General features: G+C 38.4%; 3 protein-coding genes across 3 annotated transcripts; all 3 read left to right on the plus strand.

The window, feature by feature from the left end:
• Positions 1-4,850: 4,850 nt before the first annotated feature.
• LOC110790248 (mannan endo-1,4-beta-mannosidase 2) lies at positions 4,851-11,063 on the plus strand. The gene is made up of 5 exons (XM_021995037.2): positions 4,851-5,785; positions 6,330-6,527; positions 9,572-9,694; positions 9,854-10,062; positions 10,183-11,063. The coding sequence occupies exons 1-5, from the start codon at positions 5,381-5,383 to the stop codon at positions 10,577-10,579; spliced, it is 1,332 nt and encodes a 443-aa protein (XP_021850729.1). The 5' UTR covers positions 4,851-5,380; the 3' UTR covers positions 10,580-11,063.
• Positions 11,064-19,338: 8,275 nt separating this feature from the next.
• On the plus strand, positions 19,339-19,725 carry LOC110790235 (uncharacterized). Its single transcript, XM_056836178.1, has one exon. It carries the CDS (start codon positions 19,339-19,341, stop codon positions 19,723-19,725), a length of 387 nt encoding a protein of 128 aa, XP_056692156.1.
• A 1,327-nt stretch (positions 19,726-21,052) lies between these two features.
• On the plus strand, positions 21,053-21,723 carry LOC130467618 (uncharacterized mitochondrial protein AtMg00310-like). Its single transcript, XM_056836179.1, has 2 exons — positions 21,053-21,234; positions 21,336-21,723. The coding sequence occupies exons 1-2, from the start codon at positions 21,053-21,055 to the stop codon at positions 21,721-21,723; spliced, it is 570 nt and encodes a 189-aa protein (XP_056692157.1).
• The last annotated feature ends 2,010 nt before the right edge of the window (positions 21,724-23,733 follow it).

Raw genomic sequence — 23,733 nt, forward strand, 5'->3', positions numbered from 1 at the left:
CAAAAATCCTACCAAAGTCCCTAGTACTCATTTGGACATCTTGATTCATCAATCGAAAAAACACATAAGTTATGTCCTTATAGCCATTTCTTTCTACTTCAAAGGAACTCAAAAATTAAAGTGTCAACCTCTTAAAAGTCAAAAGCAACATACTATACATAGACTTCATACCGACACCATAAAACAGGTGTTTCACATCATTCTCTATTCCCATATCATGCAAAGAATTTTGACAAATAAATCTAGTGGGAATTACCTCCTTCAATTTTAGGTGAGCGAGCCGATCACGTTGACCCTCGCTAGTGAGAACGATCTCCGGAAAATCCGGGTCAGATGCAATCAGAGGTGGCGGTGAAGGAAATAATGCCCTTGGTCCAAGTATGCATTCAATTCTAAGTCTAATAAATGCGGTTCAATATTAATTAGACAAGTTAATAAATTCAGTGTGATCAAGTGAGCTGAATGCCTAGCTAGAGGCCGCTTCAGTTCAAGTGGAATTAATAATATTAATCCACAGCTTACTCTTGACTGAACCCGCAGGGTCACACAAATAGTACGTGAACGGATCAAGTGTTTAAGTGAATATATTATTCATTAAATACTCTATTTATGAACATTCAGAAACGACGGATCTCGGTTCCAGTGGGAGCTGAAATCGTCAAAAGGCAAAATATAGAATACTTCGGAAATGATGATATTGCCGGAAACGGAAATATGGATCATGACAGAAATATAAATATTATCCAAGTCGTAGATGTTGCCGGAAATGGAAACATGGTATGTATCAGAAATAGAAATATTGTCGGAAACAGAAATATTACCGAAATCGGAAATATTGTCTGAATCGTAAATAAATTCCGGAAACGGAAAAAAAATCGAAGGCGCGATGTGCGAACGCTCGACGAACGAGCTTGCGAGACGCAAGGCCCAGCGCAAGCGCCAGGCCCAGCGCCAAGCAAGCCCGCACGCGGAGCAGCGAGCATGGGCCGAGCAAGGACAGCAGCGCCCAACGAGTGGGCCGCGTGCTGCTTGCTCCCACGCCCAGCGCGCATGGGCCGAGCAAAGCAGCATATTACAAACCTCCAACTTGGCCTAGCAAACCGAGATTATTACAAACCCCAAAAATATCAAATTAGGGAAAATTGCAAATTCGGATCATTAAAAATCTAGATTATTCCAAACCCCAAATATTGCAAAATAAAATTACAAATCCCTAACCTCAAACAATTTGAATGTGGAGGAGAGAGAAACAAAGGAGGCTGTTTTGGATCGCAATGGTGGTGTAGATGGTGGTTGCAGCCAGTAGGGGTGTTCATTAGCGGGTACCCGGCTTAACGGGTACCCGAAATGACGGATACCCGCACTTGCGGGTAATAAAAATATCGCCTTGTGACCCGACCCGCAAAAACCGGGTACCCGGCTTAACGGGTACCCCATTATCATGGGTCGGGTAATAGGGTGCCCAACCTCTTTAACTTTTTATTTTCAATTTCAAAAGACAGCTCATGTAACATAATAAATTAATAATCGATGACACTTAACAAGCACATCTTCCCGACCGACTCCTTGTATAGTGTATATTACCACATAATTTTAACAAGTAATTCAACAAGTTTCTTGCCATAATTTTTAGATGCAGGGGAAGCGACAATTTAAGTAGAGGCAACAACAAATTTAACAAGAAAGTACATATGCAACTGATATAAGAACTATATACTGCATTCTCTTCAGCCTGATTTCAATGTCAGCGTCGTCTATAATAATATATGAAAACTCATACTACTCCCTCCGTATTTATTTAAAAGATACACTTGGTCGGGCACGTGTATTAAGAAGAAGAATTGAATGAAATAAAATAATAAAGCAAGTGGGGTTGGATAGATATTTTAATAATTAAACAAGTGGGGACCATGTCATTTTGGTAGGTGGGAGGTGGGGTGGGTTTATGAAATTATTTGTTTAATAGGATGGTGGGTCATAGGTAAATTATATGTATTATTTAATTAGATGGCGGGGTTGATAAGTTACCAAAAATGGTAAGTATATCTCTTTAATAATTACGGCCGGAAAAGACAAGTGTATCCCTTAAATAAATACGGAGGGAGTAGCTTGTAATATATTTTTGCTATTTTGGTTTGGAGAGGAATCTTTTCATGACATCAAGTTAAAATATGAATCCAATTCCTAAAAAAAGAAATATGAATCCAAAAAAGCATCAAATTCATGCCAAATCTCTCTTAATTTCAAACGATTATCCAAATTGACAAATAAATAAACAAAAAATCCTTGTATACAACAAACAACAGGAAGGTGAATAGAACAAGCGGAAATTAAATAAAAAATGCATAATAATTAAACATTAAAGCAATAAATCGACAAAACATCAAGAATCTTTGGAAATCAAATCGGTTGTGTGAATCAAATCAAACAAACACGACAATGAACAAAAATCATAAAAAAACTCAATTAATCGATAAGGATTACAGATTTCATTTAACATTCGTATAAATTAATAGAATTAACAAAATTCAAATAAAAATAATCACGATGGTACATGCCGATGATATAAGAGAGGCGACGACCGTTTGAGAGGAGACCAACTGGCAGAGCAGGAGATAAGGCACCGGCGGGACTGAGAGTCCGGGAGAGACGAAGAGGAGAGGTCGAAACGGCAGAGATTGGGCCTTGGGGATCCTAGAGAAAGAGAGAGACGAAGAAGACAATGAAAATTAAAAGGAACCCTAAACTATCCAAGTATCCAGTAAGGCAATAACTAACTATCCAAATTTTTCCAGTTAAAAAAAAATTGACGGATCCTCGGGTACCCTATTATACCAAAACCAGACCCATACCCGACCCGAATTCCCACAACATTTAGCGGGTTGGGTAACCGACCCGTGAATTCAACAATTTTTTTAAAAAAATACCCGATTAATTTGGAGCGGGTTGCGAGTCGGGTTAAGCAGGTCGGGTATTTTTGAACGCTCCTAGTTGCAGGTGCCGATAGAGGCGACACGTATATCTGATTACAAGCTCCCATGGGTGAAGTCGATGGGGATGTCACCGTTATTTTGAGGGACATGGTGTTGGATCAATACCTGGGCAGCGACGAAGACGCTGCCCATGGTGAAGGCTGATTTCGTGGGCACCTTCTTTCTTTGCATATAAAAAGGACCTGAAGTGGATGGACCCTATCTTTGGTTGTCACTTGATTGTTGACACTACTTCTTCGTTCTCGATGTTCGATTGAGAACACCCATTTCTGACTTTTTGTTCAAATTTGCGGAAATTTTAACTGGTTCTGACTTAATTTGCTTAAATTCATTAAATTAAATATGGAAATCGATAATCGAATTTAATTTGAAATTTTTTACGGAGTTGGTGAGATAATGGAGAGAAAGAGATGGGAAAGTGGATAGTGGTGGCGAGGTGGGTGGCGGTGGAAACGAGGAGGGACGTAGTGGGCGACATCAATAGAGAGGTGAAAGAGGTTAGGAGGTAGGAGATAGAATCCATGGAAAGGAGAAAGAGACAGACTAAAAGAATAAAGAAAAAGCAAAAAATTTTAAAGTTAAGGTTAACGGAAAAGTTGCTGGCACTAACACAAAATGGTCATTGAGGGCAATTTATGCATTTTTATATAACCTAAGAGGTATTTGATGTATGTCTAAAAAGTTGAGGGTATTTCGTGCATTTCTTTAGGGGCATTTCATGAAAAAATTGATAAAATTTTATAAGGTAATTAATACAAAAGCCGTGTATTTTTAATGTAGTAAATACCAAAAAATCTTTTTTTAAAATTTAAAATTTGGGGTTGAACGTGCTTGTAAACGAGCTTATAAACGAACACAAACGAGCATATAAATGAACTTAAACAGAATATTCACAAGCCTATACGAGCCGAAAATTAAGTTGTTCGAGCTTGTATCCTTTATTAAACGAGCTTGAAATTTTTGTTCAGACTATTTTGTTTGTTAATGAACGAGTTTTGGACGAAGTTTAAACAAACTTATTCACGAGCAGTTCAGGGACTTATAATTTCATTAACATCTACGTTGCTCACCAAAGATGAGAATGGAGAGGCGGCATGCTGTGAGCTATTTGCTCACACATAATAAGGACATTTTTGTAATTTCGCACCAAAAAATAAACAAACTAGGAATAAGACAAAATGAATAGGACAAACGGAAAAAGGACAAAAGTAATAAATAAAAGAGAGGAAATGAAAAAAGAGGAGAGAGAAAGTGACATAAGGTACCATTTATATAAAAGTGTAATTTTCTTTTAAAACAGTATCATTTCTTTTAAACGTACCATATCTTTAAGAAACAAGTAGGAGTACCATTTTTGTTTAACAAGTACTCCCTCTGTCCCAAAATATAGTGCATGTTTTCTATTTTGGATGTCTCAAAATGTTATGCATGTTTTCCATTTTGGGTGTCCCAAAATGTGGTCCAATATTTAATGTTTGTACTTAGAAATGGGGTGGTCCTATCATTAATGTTTCTATCGTGAAAATGTGATCCAATAATTTATTAGTTTTTGTTTTTTGTATAAAAATTAAAAAAAATTATGTACTTTTCTTTTAAAGTACAATAACATTAATATTTCATAATGTTATTTTTCAAGTTTCTTAATTCCCGTACCATTCTTATTCAAAACATACCATTTTTATTTAACAAACACATTTATAATATTTTTTTTTTTTGATAAAACAAACACATTTATAATATAATAGCAACAAATTTTGTCATTTTTTTCCTATTTTGTCACTTTGTTGCTGTTATGTTTTTGCAAATAACTCATAGCAAGCGATTTTTATTTCCTCCACCGAAGATCTCGATGTCTGTTGTATTAAATAGATAATTTTATAAAAATCTTGGTTGTCTCTTTTGGTAGGGCATCACAGTATTAAAATATATGGAAGCTAAGTATCCAGGTTGAAAACCGACGTCCAACATCCCCCACCTTCAGTCCTTTACTGACATACATACGTTTCCCCTTATTTCTCGATTTGGTTTTGTTTTTCCCAGTGTTAGGTAAATTGTCTTCCTTATTTTTGTGTTAATTGTTAGATTAGAATCCAATCTAAAAAGCAAATAGCTTTGACTACTTTATCATTTCTCAATATCTTTTACCCAATTTCAGTAAATTATGATTGCAGCTCTCAGCTGAAAACTTCCCCAAAACAGTTGATTTTGCTGGGTTGTTGTTGTTTGATTTTGGTCAATTTCATTACAAAAATTGATGTTAGTATTTCACATTTGAACACATTTTGGGATCTGGGGTTTTCACAAAGATCCAATTACACAAATCACCGCTAATCTCATCAAAAAAGAATTGGGGGTTTTTTCATTAGGGTTGATTACCAAGATTTTGCATGTCCAGTAAGTCGAAATCATATAGTTCTACAAGAAAGATGTTTGCAACTAATGGATGGTTTTACCCAATAGTGGGTATTGCAACATTAGTTACTTTCATTTACATGTCATTTGGTGGTGATATTAACATTCGATTTAGTGCGATCAAGGAGCCTAATTATAGTTTTGTGGAGAGGGTTGGGAATCAGTTTATGTTGGATGGAAAACCCTTTTATGTTAATGGTTGGAACTCTTATTGGTTGATGGACCATGCTGTTGATGGGTTCAGTAGGCCAAGAGTGAAAGCAATGCTTCAAGCTGGATCTAAAATGGGTCTTACCGTTTGTCGAACTTGGGCTTTTAATGATGGTACCTATCATGCTCTCCAGCTTTCTCCTGGTGTGTTTGATGAGCAAGTTTTTAAGGTATATTACCCGATTTTTATCATACTTTTTAGTGTTGTTGTGAATGAGCTTCATGTTTGTGCAGCCGATCCCATCCTTTTTCGGATTAATAAATTGGCATTGTTGTTGTTGTTGTTGTTGTTGTCAATCAGCATGCTGTTTTTGCCGCCGACCCCATCCTTTTTCGGATTAAGAAATTGGCATTCTTGTTGTGAATGAGCATGATCTGATGTTTTCTTAATATGCTAGATTATATAAGGATAGATTCTAGCTCTCAAATTGTAAAGTTATTATAATGATGGCATGTTTATAAAATTTTATTCATAGATGTGCTGGTTAATCATTACTGTTGCACCATGAGGAAACTCAAAGTTAATCATGGGTTTTTAATCTTTATGACATTTTTATTATTATGAGGTTGAAAAGAAATGGAAAACAAATAGAGAAAAGAAGAAATAATTGTGTCAACTTTTCTTAAACTATGAAGAATCATTGGACTGTTATATATACAAATTGTTGCTTAGCGAATTTCAGCGGGACTTTAAGTAATTGATGTCTGCTGTAGGCTTTGGATTATGTGATTGCAGAAGCAAGAAAAAGTGGGGTCAGGCTGATGCTAAGTTTAGTTAACAATTTGAAAGCATATGGTGGGAAAACTCAGTATGTCAAATGGGCATGGCAAGAAGGCATTGGGATTAGCTCTTCTAATGATTCATTCTTTTATGATCCATCTATCCAGACTTATTTCAAGAATTATATCAAGGTAGTTCCTATCTCTCTTTTTATTTCTGTATTAAGTACGTTGATAAGTTGAATGTTTAACTTTTTTTATTGACGAATACAATAACTGAGTCTTAATGGTAGTATGTGTGATCTGCAGACTGCAACAATGGTTTTGTTGAATGTTCTGTTTAGAGTATTAAGGGAAAATGATCTTCAGATATATAGAGGAACTAGGGTCTGAGTTTTATGTTAGGCTTCTATGGTCAGGATTAGGTGACTTGTTGAGAATGTGAGATAGAGTAGCGACAGAGAATAGGCAAAAGCATTATACATTGACATGGTTGATTGTGATTTTCTTAAGACTGCATTTATCTTCTATAAGCAGTGTAAGCTGTCAACAGCCAAGTTTTAGAGTGCTCATATCTGTCATTTAATTTAAAAGCAAGACCAACTGGAGCTTGAAATTTTTGCAAGCTTGATTTATGTTTAAGTTCTGTCATTAATTGAATGAATGATACCAAGCTTGTAGACATAGAGGAGAAATTATGACGAAAATCACATTGCATGAGGCTATAGTGTTATCAACATGCAAATTCGAATCAGTATCCATGGATCAAACTTTTGGACCACCACTTGTCTAAATTAAGACTGAAAGTCTTTTTAGCAAATCCATTTTTCATAAACTGTATAAATAATTTTACATTTCTTCTGCTTCTCAACACCTGCAACATTTTAACATTTTGCAAAATTCTTATGTTGGCTAGATATTATTTTTCCTAATAATTAAAAATTAATGTTATCGGGTAAAATGTTCATGATTTAATTTGTTACAAATTTATAATTTTTTCTACTAGACAATGAAGACATTAGTGGTTAAAGTTGTGCTTTGAAAAACATGAAAGTAAAAATGATGCATGGATTGGGAAATGGAGAATATATCATTACTCATATTGGTAGATTAAGTGGAAGACCAATAGTTTTCCTTAGCAATTTAGTAGTAGTGCATTAGTAGTGAATAACTAAGTTTTGGCTTATCATTTTGCATTCGTGGAGGAAAAACAATTCTTGTTACCATCCACTTACCCATTCCTCGGATTTGTAACTTTTCTTGTTTTCTGTGACTCTAATTCCCACTATTGATTATTTTGGAGGGAAATAAAGTTTCGGAAAATCTATTTTATATAAAATTCCCATGGTTTATGTCCAAAGGAAGTGTTATTTCTGTACCCATGCTGGAGTGTTGAGGAATGACATGGGTACTAGGTACCTAAGGTGAAATGAACAAGTCTAATAGGTGGAAACTACTTTCCTTTATGTAAATTATATATAAGTTACATCAATGCCTGGCTCACCTACATTAACTAGTTAATGAGCTTCAAAATGTGGTCTTCAAGCTTGGTCAGTTTACTATATGAACTTCATTTATTTTCCCCTGGAGTGGGGTTTGATTGCTTCATGAATTGATTGTTTAGTTATTATGGAGACCAGACTGGTTCTTTTGCACCTTCTATGTGGAAGAAAGGGCAAATGGAAAATCGGGTAAATCTGGGAGATGTATATTACTCTATTTTTTAACCTTTGAAATCTGCTGTTATATTATGATGAAGAATAAGAAAAAGGACCCCTCTCCAAGATTTTCTGAAATCCAAATAGATAATTCTGTTGCTAGACCTAGACTTAATGTGGACCTTGTTGTCTTGGGTTCATTTCGGACAAACTAAAGTTCATAGGAATTGAGGTTTAAATGGCTTAGAAATTTAGAATGTATCTGTCATCTATGCTCGACAAAAACACGCTAGGCCCAGGGCTACTGATGCAATATCTAATATCTGAGTATAAAGGTAATGCAATTCCCGGAAGGCCGGAACGAACTTTAATCTTTCTACGAAAACCATTCTTCTACTTTCATGTAGGTGGGATGAGAAAATTTTCTATGGAAACAAATGGAGATATTGACTGCTATTCTGAAATACTTCCTCCTTTCTTATTTACATGACACATTCCTTTTAGGGAAATTCCTTTTTAGTTGACACAATTCTATTATGGGAAAGTTTTTTTGATGAATTGTCATATTTTCCTTACTTTTAAAGAGGTGAAAGTGATGGTTGGTTGTTGTTAAGGGGCACTTTTGTCCTTTCACTTTTTCTTTTACCTCTCCTTAATATGTGTGTCAAAATCAATTGTGTTATGTAAATAAGAACGGAGGAAGTATGTTTCTTTTGTGATGCCTAGAAAATTTTGTGTTGTTGAAAGCCAAAGGAGATAGTATAAGAACTTGAAGGGTAAACTTAAGTTGCCATTGTAGGATTACTAAGGCTCCGTTTGGTAGGGCGTAAAACGTTTTCATGGAAAACGATTTTTCCCTTTTCAATCATTTTGTTTGGTTGGGTAAGGGATGGAAAATAATTTTCCATGACTCCCTCAAAGGTGGAAAATCCTTTTCCATTTGAAAGGGAGGGAAACCACTTTTTCTTCTTTCCTCCTTACCTCCCTCCCCTTTCTTCCCCTCAATTTTCACCATCTTCTCCATTTTTCCTTTAAGGTACCAAACAAAGGAATCCTAGTTTGGAATTGTGTTTTCCCTTGAAAAATGTTTTCCATGGAAAATCATTTCACAATGAAAACATTTGACGCCGTACCAAACGGAGCCCAAATGAAACTTGTTCTTGCAAACATATAAAGATCACTGTGTAAGGCATGTGGTAACCAATGTGAAGGCGTTGTGAATTTGTCAGGTAAATCAGCTTGTCTCTGAAGTGGACTCTTAGTAATATATTAGGTTGAGAATGGGGATAGTGTCCGTGGCTTTACATGAATATGAATGACACATTGTGGATGGCTTTACTGGTTAATTTCCTCTATCTTGTGTGAGGGTAGAAAATTCTCCCAGCGGTTCACCGTGTCAATATGTTTTTTAGCGTTCTTTGCATGGTCAAGTCTATTGACTATTTGAAATAAGTCGCAGCAACCTTACTGGCTTATTTTGAGTTAGTAGTTTCCTTTCATCAGTCATTTTTCTTTTGTAGACAATTCATGATTAATATTTATGCTTTGAATAATCTTCTTCCTATTGAAAATTTCCAGACAGTGCTTACGAGGAAGAATACCATTAATGGAATTGAATACCGGGATGATCCTGTAATCTTTGCTTGGGAATTGATCAATGAACCACGTTGCATGTCTGACCCGTCAGGTGACACTCTTCAAGTGAGTTTTTGAGTCCTTGCAACAATGTTTTTCCTGAAGATAAATGCTCTTCAAGTACTTTTTAATCGCTTTTCTTTTCCGCTGAAAACAATCTCAAATGATAACATCTTCGATGCCATATTACTAATTTGAAAATGATGACATGACATTGTATTGCAGGAGTGGATCAAGGAAATGTCTGAATTTATAAAAGCAATTGATGAGAAACATTTGGTTACAGTGGGCCTTGAAGGATTTTATGGTCCAAAAAGTGCAAAATCGTCTCTAAACCCGTCAGAATGGGAATCTACTATTGGAACTGATTTCGTTCGCAACAATGATATACCAACAATTGATTTTGCTTCAGTTCATATGTATCCTGACCAATGGTGAGTATACCCTGCTAACACCCCCCGCCAAATTATACATAAAATACTTTATTTCAACTGCCCATCCCCTTTGAATGGTACAACTTTCGTGAAATAAGCTTATTCTTTTTCATATGCTAGGCTTGTTGTGGATAATCTTGAAGAAAAGTTAGAATTTGTCCAGAAGTGGGTGTCATCTCACATTGAAGATGGTGATAAAGAACTAAAGAAGCCTGTAATGTTGACTGAATTCGGGCTGTCAAGCCAGAACAAGGACTTTGATCCTGCACACAGAGATAGGTTATTCAAACTTGTTTTTGATATCATATACAAGTCTGCAAAAAAGAACGGGTCTGGTGCTGGTTCACTTATATGGCAACTCTTTGTAGATGGAATGGATGATTTTCATGATGATTTCAGTTTAATCCCATGGAAAAAGCGATCAACTTATGACCTGATAACAGGACAGTCATGTAGATTGGCTGCAAAGCATCAGCGTTTGAACTTGCATGGAAGTTTAAGAGATTTGTGCCGGTGATCTAAGTAAGATAATTAATGTGCATGAAAGAGAGATCAGAATGTTGTTACTGATAGCTTAACTATTACAGTTGCAGAAAGTGTGTTCGTTTTTGGTATTACAATGTACACAGATGAAGATCATTGCATGAGTAGAGAGTTGTGCCACCATATTCTCACATTCATAAGGACAAAGGATCGAAGACAGTAACACGGATTCACACTACGTACGGAAGGAAGTTGAAAATAGTTTATATGTTCTCTTTCTCTTGGATTATGTTGCCCGTGGCCGTGAACAATGATCATCTATGAGCTACAGCTTATAAAGAAACTAGGACTAGGAGCTGTTTGGAGACATGATATCACAATGTATAATTGTCAATAGTGAGAATCTCTTGTTGCCTAGTCATTTTTGAAATACATTTATCTTTCGCTTTCGTTTGTTGTCTACATTTTATTTATTTATTTTTTCTTAATAAAGGAGGGATTTCGATTTGTTCATGCAAGTTGATTTGTTCTGAAGAATGATTGTCGGTGGGCTGCTTGGATGTGTCGGTGCTAGGGGTGATAACGAGCCGAGACCAAACCTATATGCTCGAAACTCGTGAGCTCAGACTCGGAGCTCGTCGAGCCTGGGAAATTGGGCTCGAGTTCGAGCTCGAATTATGAAAACCGGACTCGGTTCGGCTCGATAGACACACTCAATCTTGATCATCAAATGTTTAATTAAAAACTTGTTTATCAATTTTTTCATGTTTTATATGTTAAAAATAAATATTTATTAACGTTAATTTATGCAAAAACATATTTTATACATATATTTAAAAAGACCCTGAGCTTGCTCACGAGCTTTCGAGCCGAGCTACTGATAGCTCAGGCTTGGCTCGTTAAGTTCTCGAGCCGAGCTTTTAACGAGCTTTGTCGAGCCGAGCATCGAGTAGTTCGTCAGCAGGCTCGGCTCATTAACACCTCTAGTCGGTGCTATTTATTTAATTTCAAATTTATTTCGGTTCTTTCATGAAATGTCTTTGAGGTTTAACGAAATGCACCAAGTACCCTCAATTTTTCCAAAATACACCAAATAGGCAAATACCCTCGAGGTTTGTAGAAATGCACCAAATATCCCTATTGACTAATGGATGTTAACACCGTTAACCAAATTAACCTCTAATCAACCATTTTCTCTACTAATATTAATATTAACCTCTAATTAAATATATCAAACCAATTAAACCCCTAAAAAGTATAATTAACAATTATAAAAAATATTAACCCAAACGTATGTTGCTGATGCTTCTTCATTTATGCTATGCCATCTTCTTCTTCTCATCTCTCACCACCTTGGCAGTCATGGCAACCACCAGTGGCGGAACCAAGATTTTGACATTAGGGGGAGCCAAGACAAAATTATTACGGAGTATTCTATACATTTTAAATTTACACTTAGCTTTTTAACAATATTTTTATAACACTTAGAATCTTGTATAAATAGTATTCGAAAATATAAGCATCCGTAGAAAAAAAAAATGCCCAAAAAAAATATGACCGGTTAATAGTTATTACAAAAACTTAATTTTACACCAAACTTTTTAACAATATTTCACTTACATCGAATATATAGGTATTTGTAAAAAAAATTGCCCAAGAAAATCCGAACTGTTAATAGTTATTGCAAAATAGAAGAAAATAAAAATTAGTTAAGTACTACTACTTCCCTGATCCTTAGCACCAACTTCTTAGGATTTAAGTCAAATTCAATCCCAACTCAACTAGAGTACATATAGGCGAAGTTTATGTGGCGGTACTCATGATATTTTAAGCTGATGTGGGGGGGGGGGGGGGGCATGGCCCCCACCAGCCCCCTAATTCCGCCCCTGGCCACCACCACCACCCAATGCCCTAATTAACCTCGTTTCGCATCCACTTGGCGTTGCCAACCACCATCCCACCTCCTTTCCCCTTCTCATTCTCGCCCAATCACCGCCCGACCCTACCGCCCCAACTTTCTCTCTTTTCTTCTTCACTCATTATCACATTAAAATTCGTATCCATCACCCCCAAAAACTACCATGAAGCCCCTAAATTCTCTCTTCTTCTTGCTTTTTTTTAAAACCCCAAATCCTAGTCATTAAACCCATAAAAAAGCAACCATTAATTTACCCAATTTTTTTTGTTAAAATCTCCCTAAACATTATCATCATATCCAGTGAAAAAATCCACTAATTTGCAACAAAACACACCCCAATTTCCATGAAATCAAGATAAGGGAGAGGAGCAGCAACTCCGGCGGCCGCAAACAAAGCAACAATGACAGAGAGTTACGACATCGGCGATAGCGAACTGAGGAGGTTGGTGGGTCGCGCCGAGGGTGGGTGAGGTATTAGGTGGATATTCGGTTTGGGATGAGGTAATGATGTGGTTATGGGATTGAAGGGAAGCTTCAATGTTTGTTTCTGGTGGTGATTTTAGTGAATTAATGTGGTGGAGTTACGTTGAGAAGCTATTGAAGGCATTCGATGTTGTTGACCGATGATGAGTGAGCCATGGATGACGATGGAGATAGTGAGTCGTGGGTCGAAGGGAAGCATGGGGAAAGAGGAGCAAGGAAGCTTAATGTTAAGGCAAGAATAAAGAAAAAGAAACGGAAAAAAAAATGGTAAAAATAGAGTTAATGTTAAAGGAAGCACAGGCCAAAGGGTCGCGTGCATCACGGCCTATGGAGAGTACGAGCGCCAACGAAGCGCTAGCGCATGGGCCAGCGCAAGCCATCCCATCGCCAATACCAAAGGGCCAGCGCCCATCATGCAAGAAAGCAGCACCAGCACGCGTGCGAGCATGCAGGGGCCAACCCATCGCCTGCTTGGCTTGGCTTGGGTGCAAACGTCTGCTTGGCTTGGCTTGGGCGCAAAGTAAAATTGCTAAGATAGTTACTTGGGCCACAAGTCTTGCTCACGACTGTTGAGTCCTTGATAGACTTTAGGGCTCGTTTCCTAATTTTACCCTAATTCTAGTTTCCTAATCCTAGTATCTTAGGGTTCGTGGAAATTCTATAATATTCCTATCACTATTAATAAGGGCCTTTGACAAAATTATTTATACACAATATCACATGTGACTTAAAATTCAAAGGGATAAATATAATTTTGCCTATCACCTAAAAGTGAGATCCCGATAATCCTAAAACCTTATACTGAGATTCTAGTTGGTCAAATTTAAGGCGGGTCCGAACGTGAGTTGACTATATACGAAGGGGAGACATTTGGAGCCCTAAACGTGTTGTTGTTCGGTTCGGGAACAGCTAGGGAAGACATGAAGGAAATAATGCCCTTGGTCCAAGTATGCATTTAATGCTAAGTATAATAAATGCAGTTCAGTATTAATTAAACAAGTTAATAATTCAGTGAGATCAAGTGAACTGAATGCCTAGCTAGAGGCCGCTTCAGTTCAAGTGGAATTAATAATATTAATCCACAACTTACTCTTGACTGAACCCGTAGGGTCACACAAAAAGTACGTGAACGGATCAAGTATTTAGGTGAACATATTATTCATTAAGTACTCCATTTATGAACATTCGAAAACGACGGATCTCGGTTCCAGTGGGAGCTGAAATCATCAAAAGGAAAAATAAAGAATACTCCGGAAATGATGATATTGCCGGAAACGGAAATATGGTTCATGACGGAAATATAAATATTATCCAAGTAGTAGATGTTGCCGGAAACGGAAACATGGTTCGTATCGGAAAAATATTATCGGAAATAGAAATATTGCCGGAAACGGAAATATTACCGGAATCAGAAATGTTATCGGAAAAAGAAATTATTTCCGGAATCGAAAATATTAACGGAAACGTAAATATTTGTTCGAAACGGAAATGGATTCCGGAATCGGAAAACGAATCGGAAGCTCAACGAGCGACAAGCCGGCAAGCGAGCCGGCCCATCGCTCGACAAGCAAGCGAGCAAGGCAGCAGCGCTAATGGGCCGTGCCAAGCAAGCGAGCAAGGCAGCAGCTCCATGGGTCGCGCCAAGAAAGTGAGTAAGGCAGCAGCCATGGGGCGCGCCAAGCAAGCGAGCAAGGAAGCAGCCATGGGCCATGGCCGCAATGCGTTGGGCCTTCGGCCAGCTGCTGCTGTGGCTGGGCCTAGGCAGGCACACGCACCAACGTGGCCTGTTGTGGCCGCGTTGGGTTGTTTCGTCTTGGGCTCCAAGAAAGGTCCGATTGCTTAATTCCCAAGTAACCTTGGATTAAGTATTCCTATTCCTACTGTAATTGATCTAATTAAGAGTTTAATTAATGTTGCAATTCTAATTGAATAAGAATTTCAATCCTAGTAGGTTTGGTAATTCTATTCCTAGTAAGACTCAAATTCCTTATTTCCTACCCAAGTTTATTTTCATTTTAATAAAAAAGATGACATCACCATGACGTTAGCGCACACACCAACAAGACTGTCTTCAAAGCCGTCTTTTCGGTAAGGAGACCTTATACAAAAGTTTTCGTTTCCATAATAATACACAATGCAAGTGAAATTAGAAGACTTTCAAAAATTTATTAACATTTACTTTTCTTTAGATCTCCACAATTTTAATTTTACTCACATTTCCATGTTAAACAGGTTCACACTTTGCGTAAGCATCCTTAGGCCCCGTCTATTTCGATTACCTTATTTCTCCTTATCTAATCTGATATGATTTGAACTAGCCTGATCTGAACTTATTTTTCTGATATGATTTGATTTGATCTGATTTTTCATATTTAACATTTAAACAAAAACTACTATTATTAATATGAAATTATTTACAAATAAAATAAATTTTATTCAAATTTATAATATTGTTATTATAAATTACATATTATTTATTTGACTTTACTCATTGTTTAACTATTCCATATATTAGATAGACTTAAACATGATTTGAATAAATCGGTTATGATTTGGACAGATCGGTTCTGAGTTAGACATTATCTGGACATACCGTTTCTGATATGGACATAATGGTTTTGACTTGAACATTATTTGGACATGCCGGTTCAAATCTTGACATATGGGTTCTGATCTGGACAAATTGGTTCAGTTTTAGACATGATCTGTATAGATCGGTTATGATCTTGACATGATCTATGCAGATTAGTTCTCATCAAAACATGATCTACACATACCGGATCTGATATGGACATGAAGGTTCTGATCTGGACATAATGGTTCTGATCTGGGCATAATGGTTCTGATTCGGACATGATGAATACATATCGATTTTTATATGGACATGATATGTATAAATCAGTTATGATCTGGTCATGATTTGTACAGATCGATCCTGATCTGGACATGATCTCTCCAGATCGGTACTGATCTTGACATCATCTGTACAGATCAGTTATGATCTATACATGATCTAATCATACCGGTCTTGCTCTGGACATGATTTTTACATATCAGTAAAGATCTGGACATGATCTGTACAAATCGGTTCTAATATGGACATGATATGTACAGATCGATTTTGATATGGACATGATCAAGACATATAATAATAATAATAATAATAATGATAATAATAATGATAATAATAATGATAATAATAATAATAATAATAATAATAATAATAATAATAATAATAATGATAAACAATAATAACAATAATAACATCCTTAAGACCTTTAGTCCGAGGAGTAATCGCGAGTGCTCATCCGTCGTTAGGCGGCAACGGCAGGAAGAGAGCATTGCTAATGCTATTCGTACTTGGAGTACGTCGGGGGGGTAATATGCTTCTTTTGCGGGAAGCTTTGGCAGCTGGATCCCCTACTTTGCTGGATGCTGATGAGGATCTTGATTTGGCAGAGCGTAATATCAAGCAGTGTCGTAGGAAGATTTGTGATGGCCATTACACTACCGCAGTCCGTGTTCTTTCTTCTTCTGGCGTTGCGCCTTATAATGAGGCCACTCTTGCGGATTTGCAGTCAGAACACCCTTCTTCTCCAGCTTCGTCCTTGCCTGATATTCCTGTTGATCACCATCATCTCATCGCTACTTCTGTTGTTTCTTTGGACCGGATTAGGAGTTTTCCACGTGGCACATCTTGTAGGAGGGACGATTTGCGAGCTCAACACCTTATGGACTGCTTGAGTGGTGCTGTTGTAGCTATTTTAGATGAGTTAGTTGACTCCATTTCTGGGGTGTTTAATCTCTTTTTGGCTGAAAATGTCCTATGGGTTTTTGAGAGTATATTGCTAGTGCTCCCCTCACACCTCTTGTCAAGCCCGGTGGTGGTATTCGTCCTATTGCCGTGGTACTGTTTGGCGACGTCTGGTTTCAAAGGTTGGTGTTGTTATGGTTGGTCCATCTTTGGGACTTTGATGGTCTTCAATTTGGTGTCGGGGTATCTGTGGGTGGTGAGGCAATTCTTCACGCAGTGAACCGGTTGATAGAAGATCGGGGTTCTGATGTGGGTCTTTTAATGTTGTTGGTGGATTTTCAAAATGCCTTCAATTTAGTTGATCGTGCGGCCATGTTACGTGAAGTTCGTCTTCGTTGTCCGGGTATTTTGCGATGGGTTGAATTTTGCTACTCTACTCCAGCCATATTGTATTATGGAGAGCACACCTTATGGTCGTCTCAGGGGGTGCAGCAGGGTGATCCCCTTGGTCCTCTACTTTTTGCTTTGGTTTTACTACCCCTGGTTTGTAGAATCAAAGATGTTTTTGATGTATGTCTTCAGGCATGGTATTTGGATAACGACACTATTATTGGTGACACCTTGGCGGTGGGGAAGGTTCTGCAGTTGATTATGGAGGAAGGGCCTTGTCTCGGGTTACATCTTAACGTGGAGAAGACTGAGGTTTTATGGCCTATATAGGACCCTCGAAGCAGGCTTGTGGGAGTCTTTCCCCCTGATATTGCTCGTCCTTTGCATGGTGTTAAGTTGCTTGGTGGCCCGCTAGTTCCAATCGTGTTTTTAGTGGTGAGCTTGTGATGCAGAGGGTAACCAAGACCATTGGGCTTATGGATAAGGTCGCTCAGCTTGATGATCCTCAGTGTGAGTTGTTGTTACTTAGGGCATGTACCGGAGTTTCTAAACTCTACTTTGCTTTGCGTACTTGTCCTCCTGGTATCTTTGAGGTGGCTAAGCGCACATTCGATGAGGCTCTTCGATCTTCCTTGAAGCGTATTGTTACTGCTTCGGGGCCTGGCTTTGGCGATTGGCAGTGGCGACTTGCCAACTTACCTTTTTCTTTTGGCGGGCTTGGTGTTTATTCCGCAGGTAATGTTCGTCATTATGCTTTTCTTGCTTCTCGATTGCAGTCTTTTGGTTTGCAGTCAAAGCTTCTACGACATGTTGGAATTGTTGGTCCAGGTCGAGCATTTGAAGATGCGTTGAGTCTATTTAGTAGTACGGTGGAGTATGACATTCTGAGTAACCCTAATGAGGTCGCTGCCCCTAAACTCATGAACAAATTGGCAGATATATATTTCACAAAGGTTACTGCATCTGCAGAATCCACCTTCTCTTTATCTCCTCGACAATCGGCATTGTGGAAATCGCAGCAGGGAGATCACACCTCTGCTTGGCTTCATGCGGTCCCCATATCAGGTTTGGGACAGACGATGAATGCTAAGTCTTACCGATGTGTGTTGTGTTACCGGTTGGGGGTTCCTTTGTTCCATGTTACGGCACCATATTCTGCTTGCTCCAGGGTCTTTGCGGGAGATATCTTCTGTGATCATGTGGTATCATGTGCTGGCATTGTGGGTATTAAACATCGGCATAATGTGGTTCGGGATACCCTTGTTGATGTTTGTTATCGGTCTGGGATTTCGGCCGAAAAAAGGTTGATATTGGTCTATTTGGAGGGAACGATGGAGCTCTCCGACCTGCAGACGTGTTGCTCTACTATTGGGATCGAGGCTGTGATGTGTGTGTTGACTTGACGGGATCTTCTCCTTTGACACAATCTGGCCTTCTGGCTTAGTCCCGGGCAGGGTTGTGACTGATGCGGCAATTCGGAAGCGGCTCAAGTACGAAGCATGTTGTCGAGCAATTGGTTATGGCTTTCTTCCGTTCTCTTTCTCTTCTTTGGGGGAGCTGGATAAGGATGTTGTTGCGTTGCTGAAACGGGTTCTTAAGTTCTCTAGGGTTCAGGACATTGGGGCTCGTGTTGCTGCTCATATTTTTTACCAGGATAGGCTTTGCTATAGCCAGAGGAGTGGGGACCCAGATTGTATCTCGGTTTCCCACTAATTATTTGTAAAATGTTTGACTTTGTTAGCATTTGATTCATAATAATAATAATAATAATAATAATAATAATAATAATAATAATAATAATAATAATAATAATAATAATAATAATAATAATAATAATAATAATAATAACAATAATAATAATAATGATCCAAGATAAAATTGTCCGAGAAACTCCCTTGAAAGAGAGGGCGATACCCCTTTGAGAACAAAAGGAAACCCTAGACACCACGGTGACTTTTTTTCTCCGGTGATTATGGCCGACGAGCTCTCTGAGAAGTGGGATACCCTAAACTTGGATGATGACAACGCAGATGTGGTGAATTTGGGAGCGGTGGATGCGAGCAAACTGGACGATAGAGTATCTCTCATGCTTGTGGGCATACTGCTAACGGATAGGGGCTTTAATGGAGAAGCATTCAAGAGAACCATGATGCATGCATGGTAGATGGTGGGTAAGGTTGCCATTCGTGCAATTGGGGAAATTTCCTTTGTGTTCCAATTTTTTCACTGACGTGATAAGGAAAAAGTGATGGCGGGGAGGCCATGGTGCTTCGAACAAAATCTCTTACTTCTCAAGGACATCTCTGGGGACGAGCAACCATATGATATTGCCCTAACTCATTCCCCTTTCTGGGTTAGAATTGAGAATCTTCCTTTTAATTGTCGTTCTGATGCGCACGTGAAAGCTATCGCTGCTAAACTCGATTCATTAATGGAGATAGAGGAGGATGTGATGGGGATTGGTAAAGACCGCAGACTGAGAGTTATGATGGATGTAACAAAACCATTACGACGTTTCCTAGACGTGGTAAATAGGCAAGGTCATACGGTAAAGGTGAAGCTTAAATATGAACGTCTGCCATTTTTCTGCTTCATGTGTGGTATTATGGGTCACGGTGAAAAGGATTGTATCTAGTACCAGAGGAGCTGCGAAAACGAGGGCCATGGTGGGGGATGGAATTAAAGGCTTCGCCAAGGAGGGGAAGGTTAAACAACTTGGAGGAGGTGAAAGAACTCAATGCCGCAAGGAGAGTATGCTTTGTGGTTAAGCCTAATACCCAAACTCCTATTTTAAGTGTTCATAATGTGGAAGAAGCTGGGGCTGAGGAGAAAGGTGTAGTGGAGATCGTAGGGGGGGCACCACAAACTTCTAAGCAGGAAAGTAAGGGGGTGGAGATTGTGGAAAAGGATGGGGGAGAGGTAGGAAATGGGGTGGAGAAGGGTGTGGGTTCACAAACAGGGGAGGGGTTCTTGAGGGAGGTGGAAGGAGATGTTGGTGATAGGCGGTTTCACAACCCGTGTTTGTGGTAGGGGTATCAACTTCTGCATCAAAACCACAGCTTCGAAAGATCAAGAAAATAACTCGCCCGACGGGTGCTGTAGGGGGGAGTGGGGTGAGGGTGGAAGGGATAGACGTGGTGGGGGAGAAAAGGAAGACAAGGGAGTATGGGGATGTAGTAATGGTAGATAGGGAGGAAGGTATTAGGAGACATAAATTGGCAGATGGCAGGCATGGAGTCTCGAATGAACTTCAAGTAGCGGCGGTTGGAGATGCCCAACCCCGCGAAGAGCAATGAAAACCTTAGTGTGGAACTGTAATGGGCTTGGCAACCCATTAACAGTCAAAGCTCTCCAAGACTGGTGTTGGAGAGACAAGTCGAATTTTGTTTTTGTCATAAAACCAAAAATGGACGCTGGGGGGTTGGAGTTAATTCGTAATCGCTGTGGTTTTGAGAATGGGTTTTGCTTGAGCAGTAATGGGAGGTCGGGGGGATTGAGGATGTGGTGGAGAGATGTTAAGGTGACGGTACGTTCCTACTCAATTCATCACAACGAGGCGGAGGTGTGCAACGAGGAGGACGTGCCAGTATGGAAGGTGGTTGGAATTTATGGGTGGCCGGAGGCGGAAAATAAGCATTATACATGGGAGTTAATGAGAACTATTAAGGCTCGAAGTTCACTTCCTACGTTAATGTGTGGGGACTTTAATGAGATTTTGGGGATGCATGAAAAGGAGGGGGGTGTGGTTCATGGGGAGAGGCAGTTGGATGCTTTTATGGCTGGAAATTATCGAGACCTTGGGTGTTCGGGAAGTTGATAGGCATGAGAAGTATTTGGGGTTACCAACGATTATCGGGAGGTCGAAGAAGGCGGTGTTCGCGTGCCTAAAAGAAAGAATATGGAAGAAGTCACAAGGGTGGAAAGAGAAGTTATTGTCCCGGGCGAGGAAGGAAGTACTAATTATGGCAGTGGCACAGGCTATACCGAAATATATGATGAGAATTTTTAGGATATTTGATGGTCTTATTGATGAAATGCACTCGATTATGGCAAAATTTTGGTGGGGATCGAATGGGGTGGAGAGGAAGATTCACTGGAATAGGTGGGAACTACTATGCTTGCCAAAGTCCATGGGAGGGATGGGGTTCGGAACTTGAAATGCTTTAACCAAGCATTATTGGCCAAACAAGGATGGCGGCTATATAATGGGACTAACAATCTGTTACAGGGAGTTTTGAAATCCAGATACTACAAGAATTTGGATTTTATGGCAGCCTTACGGGGCCATGACCCGAGTTACACATGGCGGAGTATATGGGGTGCGAATGCCCTTCTCCATGATGGTATGAGATGGAGAGTGGGGAATGATACTTCCATCAGGGTGTGGGATGACTCTTGGCAACCAGGAAAGGGAACTTTTATTGTTCCAACACCCCAACCTGACAGTAATAAGGAGCTACGGGTAAGTGACTTAATTGACTATGATAATGGTTGCCGGGATAGTGATCTGGTGTCTATCACTTTTACTGAGGTAGACAGGAGAGCTGTTATGGATTTACCACTATCAAAATTTTGGCCAGGTGATAGGAGGTATTGGTGGCCGTCACCAAATGGTGTGTATACAGTACGATAAGGCTACTGGCTTGGTAGGTTGGGGCATACTCGAACATGGGAGTTGACCTTTGGAGCAAGGGAAGACGAGTTGTGGAGGGTGGTATGGTGACACCCCGACAATTCTCCTTTTTCTAAAACAACCCTTTTTATAAATATAACTATAGAGAATTATCAAGGTATTATCGCCCGTGTGAAAACGTAACGGTTTATTCAGAATTTTGCAGCGGAAAACATAAAAGTTGCTTTAGGTTTATAAATAATCGATTACAGGTTTAGTCCCAAAAACTAATGAACGAAAATAAGGAAACGTAAATAGTACGACAAATTTAAAGTCCAACTTAACAAAACCCAAATCACTTAGCAAAACAAAATAAATATAAGCTCTCTAATCCCGATCTCAATGATGCATCATCTTCAAACCTGTAGATGGGCAACGCTTATTGATCCCTGGAGACTGCTCACCAAAATGGGTCATCACAGGATCAATAAGGCATAGCCATGATCAACACACACAAACAAAGCACGTAATCAGCAAAGCTGAGTACTACATACTAAATCAATAATAATCCTAACATGATTCTATTAAACGAACGATCCTAATATGATACTAATAAAACATAAGTAAGGGCAAAAAAACATATTAATTTGAAGGCCACACTTGACTAGACTAGGATAGACTTGACTAGAACTTTTATAACAATATTATTTTAATTGAAATAGTCAATGGACCGAGTTGTCTAGCTAGAAGCTTCACTAAGGAAGACGAGGTACGGGCGCGACTCCGTAAACTCAGTGACCTGCGATATCGAGGAACTTTTGAATAAAAATAGAACGTGGTGATCAATCTGGTCCCAGAAAAGGCCATGGGCTACCACCATGAACCCCAACTCCTGTTTGTCCGTCACTTCAGACGTGCACAGTCTAAAGCTATTGCTACTCAGTTTCACTTTACATGATTTACAGATTAAAACTCTGTTGTGACTCAACAATCACATAAGGCATACAATCCACAATTATTCATAACTGTTTTTATCTTGGAATTAAGTAAGTGATCACAAAGGTATCAATCAAGACTCATTCCAATTAAATTCAACCTTTCCTTTGATACTAATCAACCCCTCTATATGGGTATAAGGTTTCAACTTACTAAACAAGGCCCTTGGCCCTCATAAAGTAGTGAAAAGCTAAAAGGGAACAACGATCAATCGACCTGAATCAATATATGTATAAAATAATCTAGTGTTCCCAACCAACATGGTTGCATCAATCATCATACTAACATGTTATAATTCTCATAACGAAATATATGTTCAACGTGTCCATCCAACAATATTAAACATGTAAATTTCAACATAACCAAGTTCAACAACAATTTCAACATGGTTTCAACAAATAACACACATCTCCAAGTACACAGGTATGTACGTACCTGGTGTAAACAAACTGATGGGCCACTTTAACACTTTCAAAAGTCTCTTAAAGAGAATTCTCCGCCTAAAACAACCAACAAATATTCTTAATCAATTTCTAATCATCCGCAACCATAACAAAGCATTCTAAATACATCCTAAACATATTTAGAACCTTCCCCAACATTAAAACGTGAATATTTGATTTCCTAGCATCATAATTATTGAATCAATGTTTGAAATTCATTGAAAACTCTTCGCAATCATCATACTTTAATTTTCAGCAATATAAACTCATTTGAAACTATTCCAAAACATAAATAACATGTTTAAAATCATAAAAACAATAACTTTAATAATTTATAATCATCCTACCATGATTTCAAAACTATTAAAACCTTAAAAGTTCATGTTTTAATACTTAAAACCCTTATTGTAATTCAATTATATAAATCTGAAAATTAAATTATTAATAATGCAAAGTATATAATCTGAAATTCATAACTTAATAATAAAACCATAATTAAATTCAAGAAACATGAATTAAATTAATAAAACATAATTGAAACATAATTAATAAAACATAATTAGCACATAATTTAGTTTAGGGTTTGAGAATT

The sequence above is a fragment of the Spinacia oleracea genome, chromosome 2 (assembly GCF_020520425.1).
Source record: "Spinacia oleracea cultivar Varoflay chromosome 2, BTI_SOV_V1, whole genome shotgun sequence".
NCBI classification, from domain to species: Eukaryota; Viridiplantae; Streptophyta; class Magnoliopsida; order Caryophyllales; family Amaranthaceae; genus Spinacia; species Spinacia oleracea.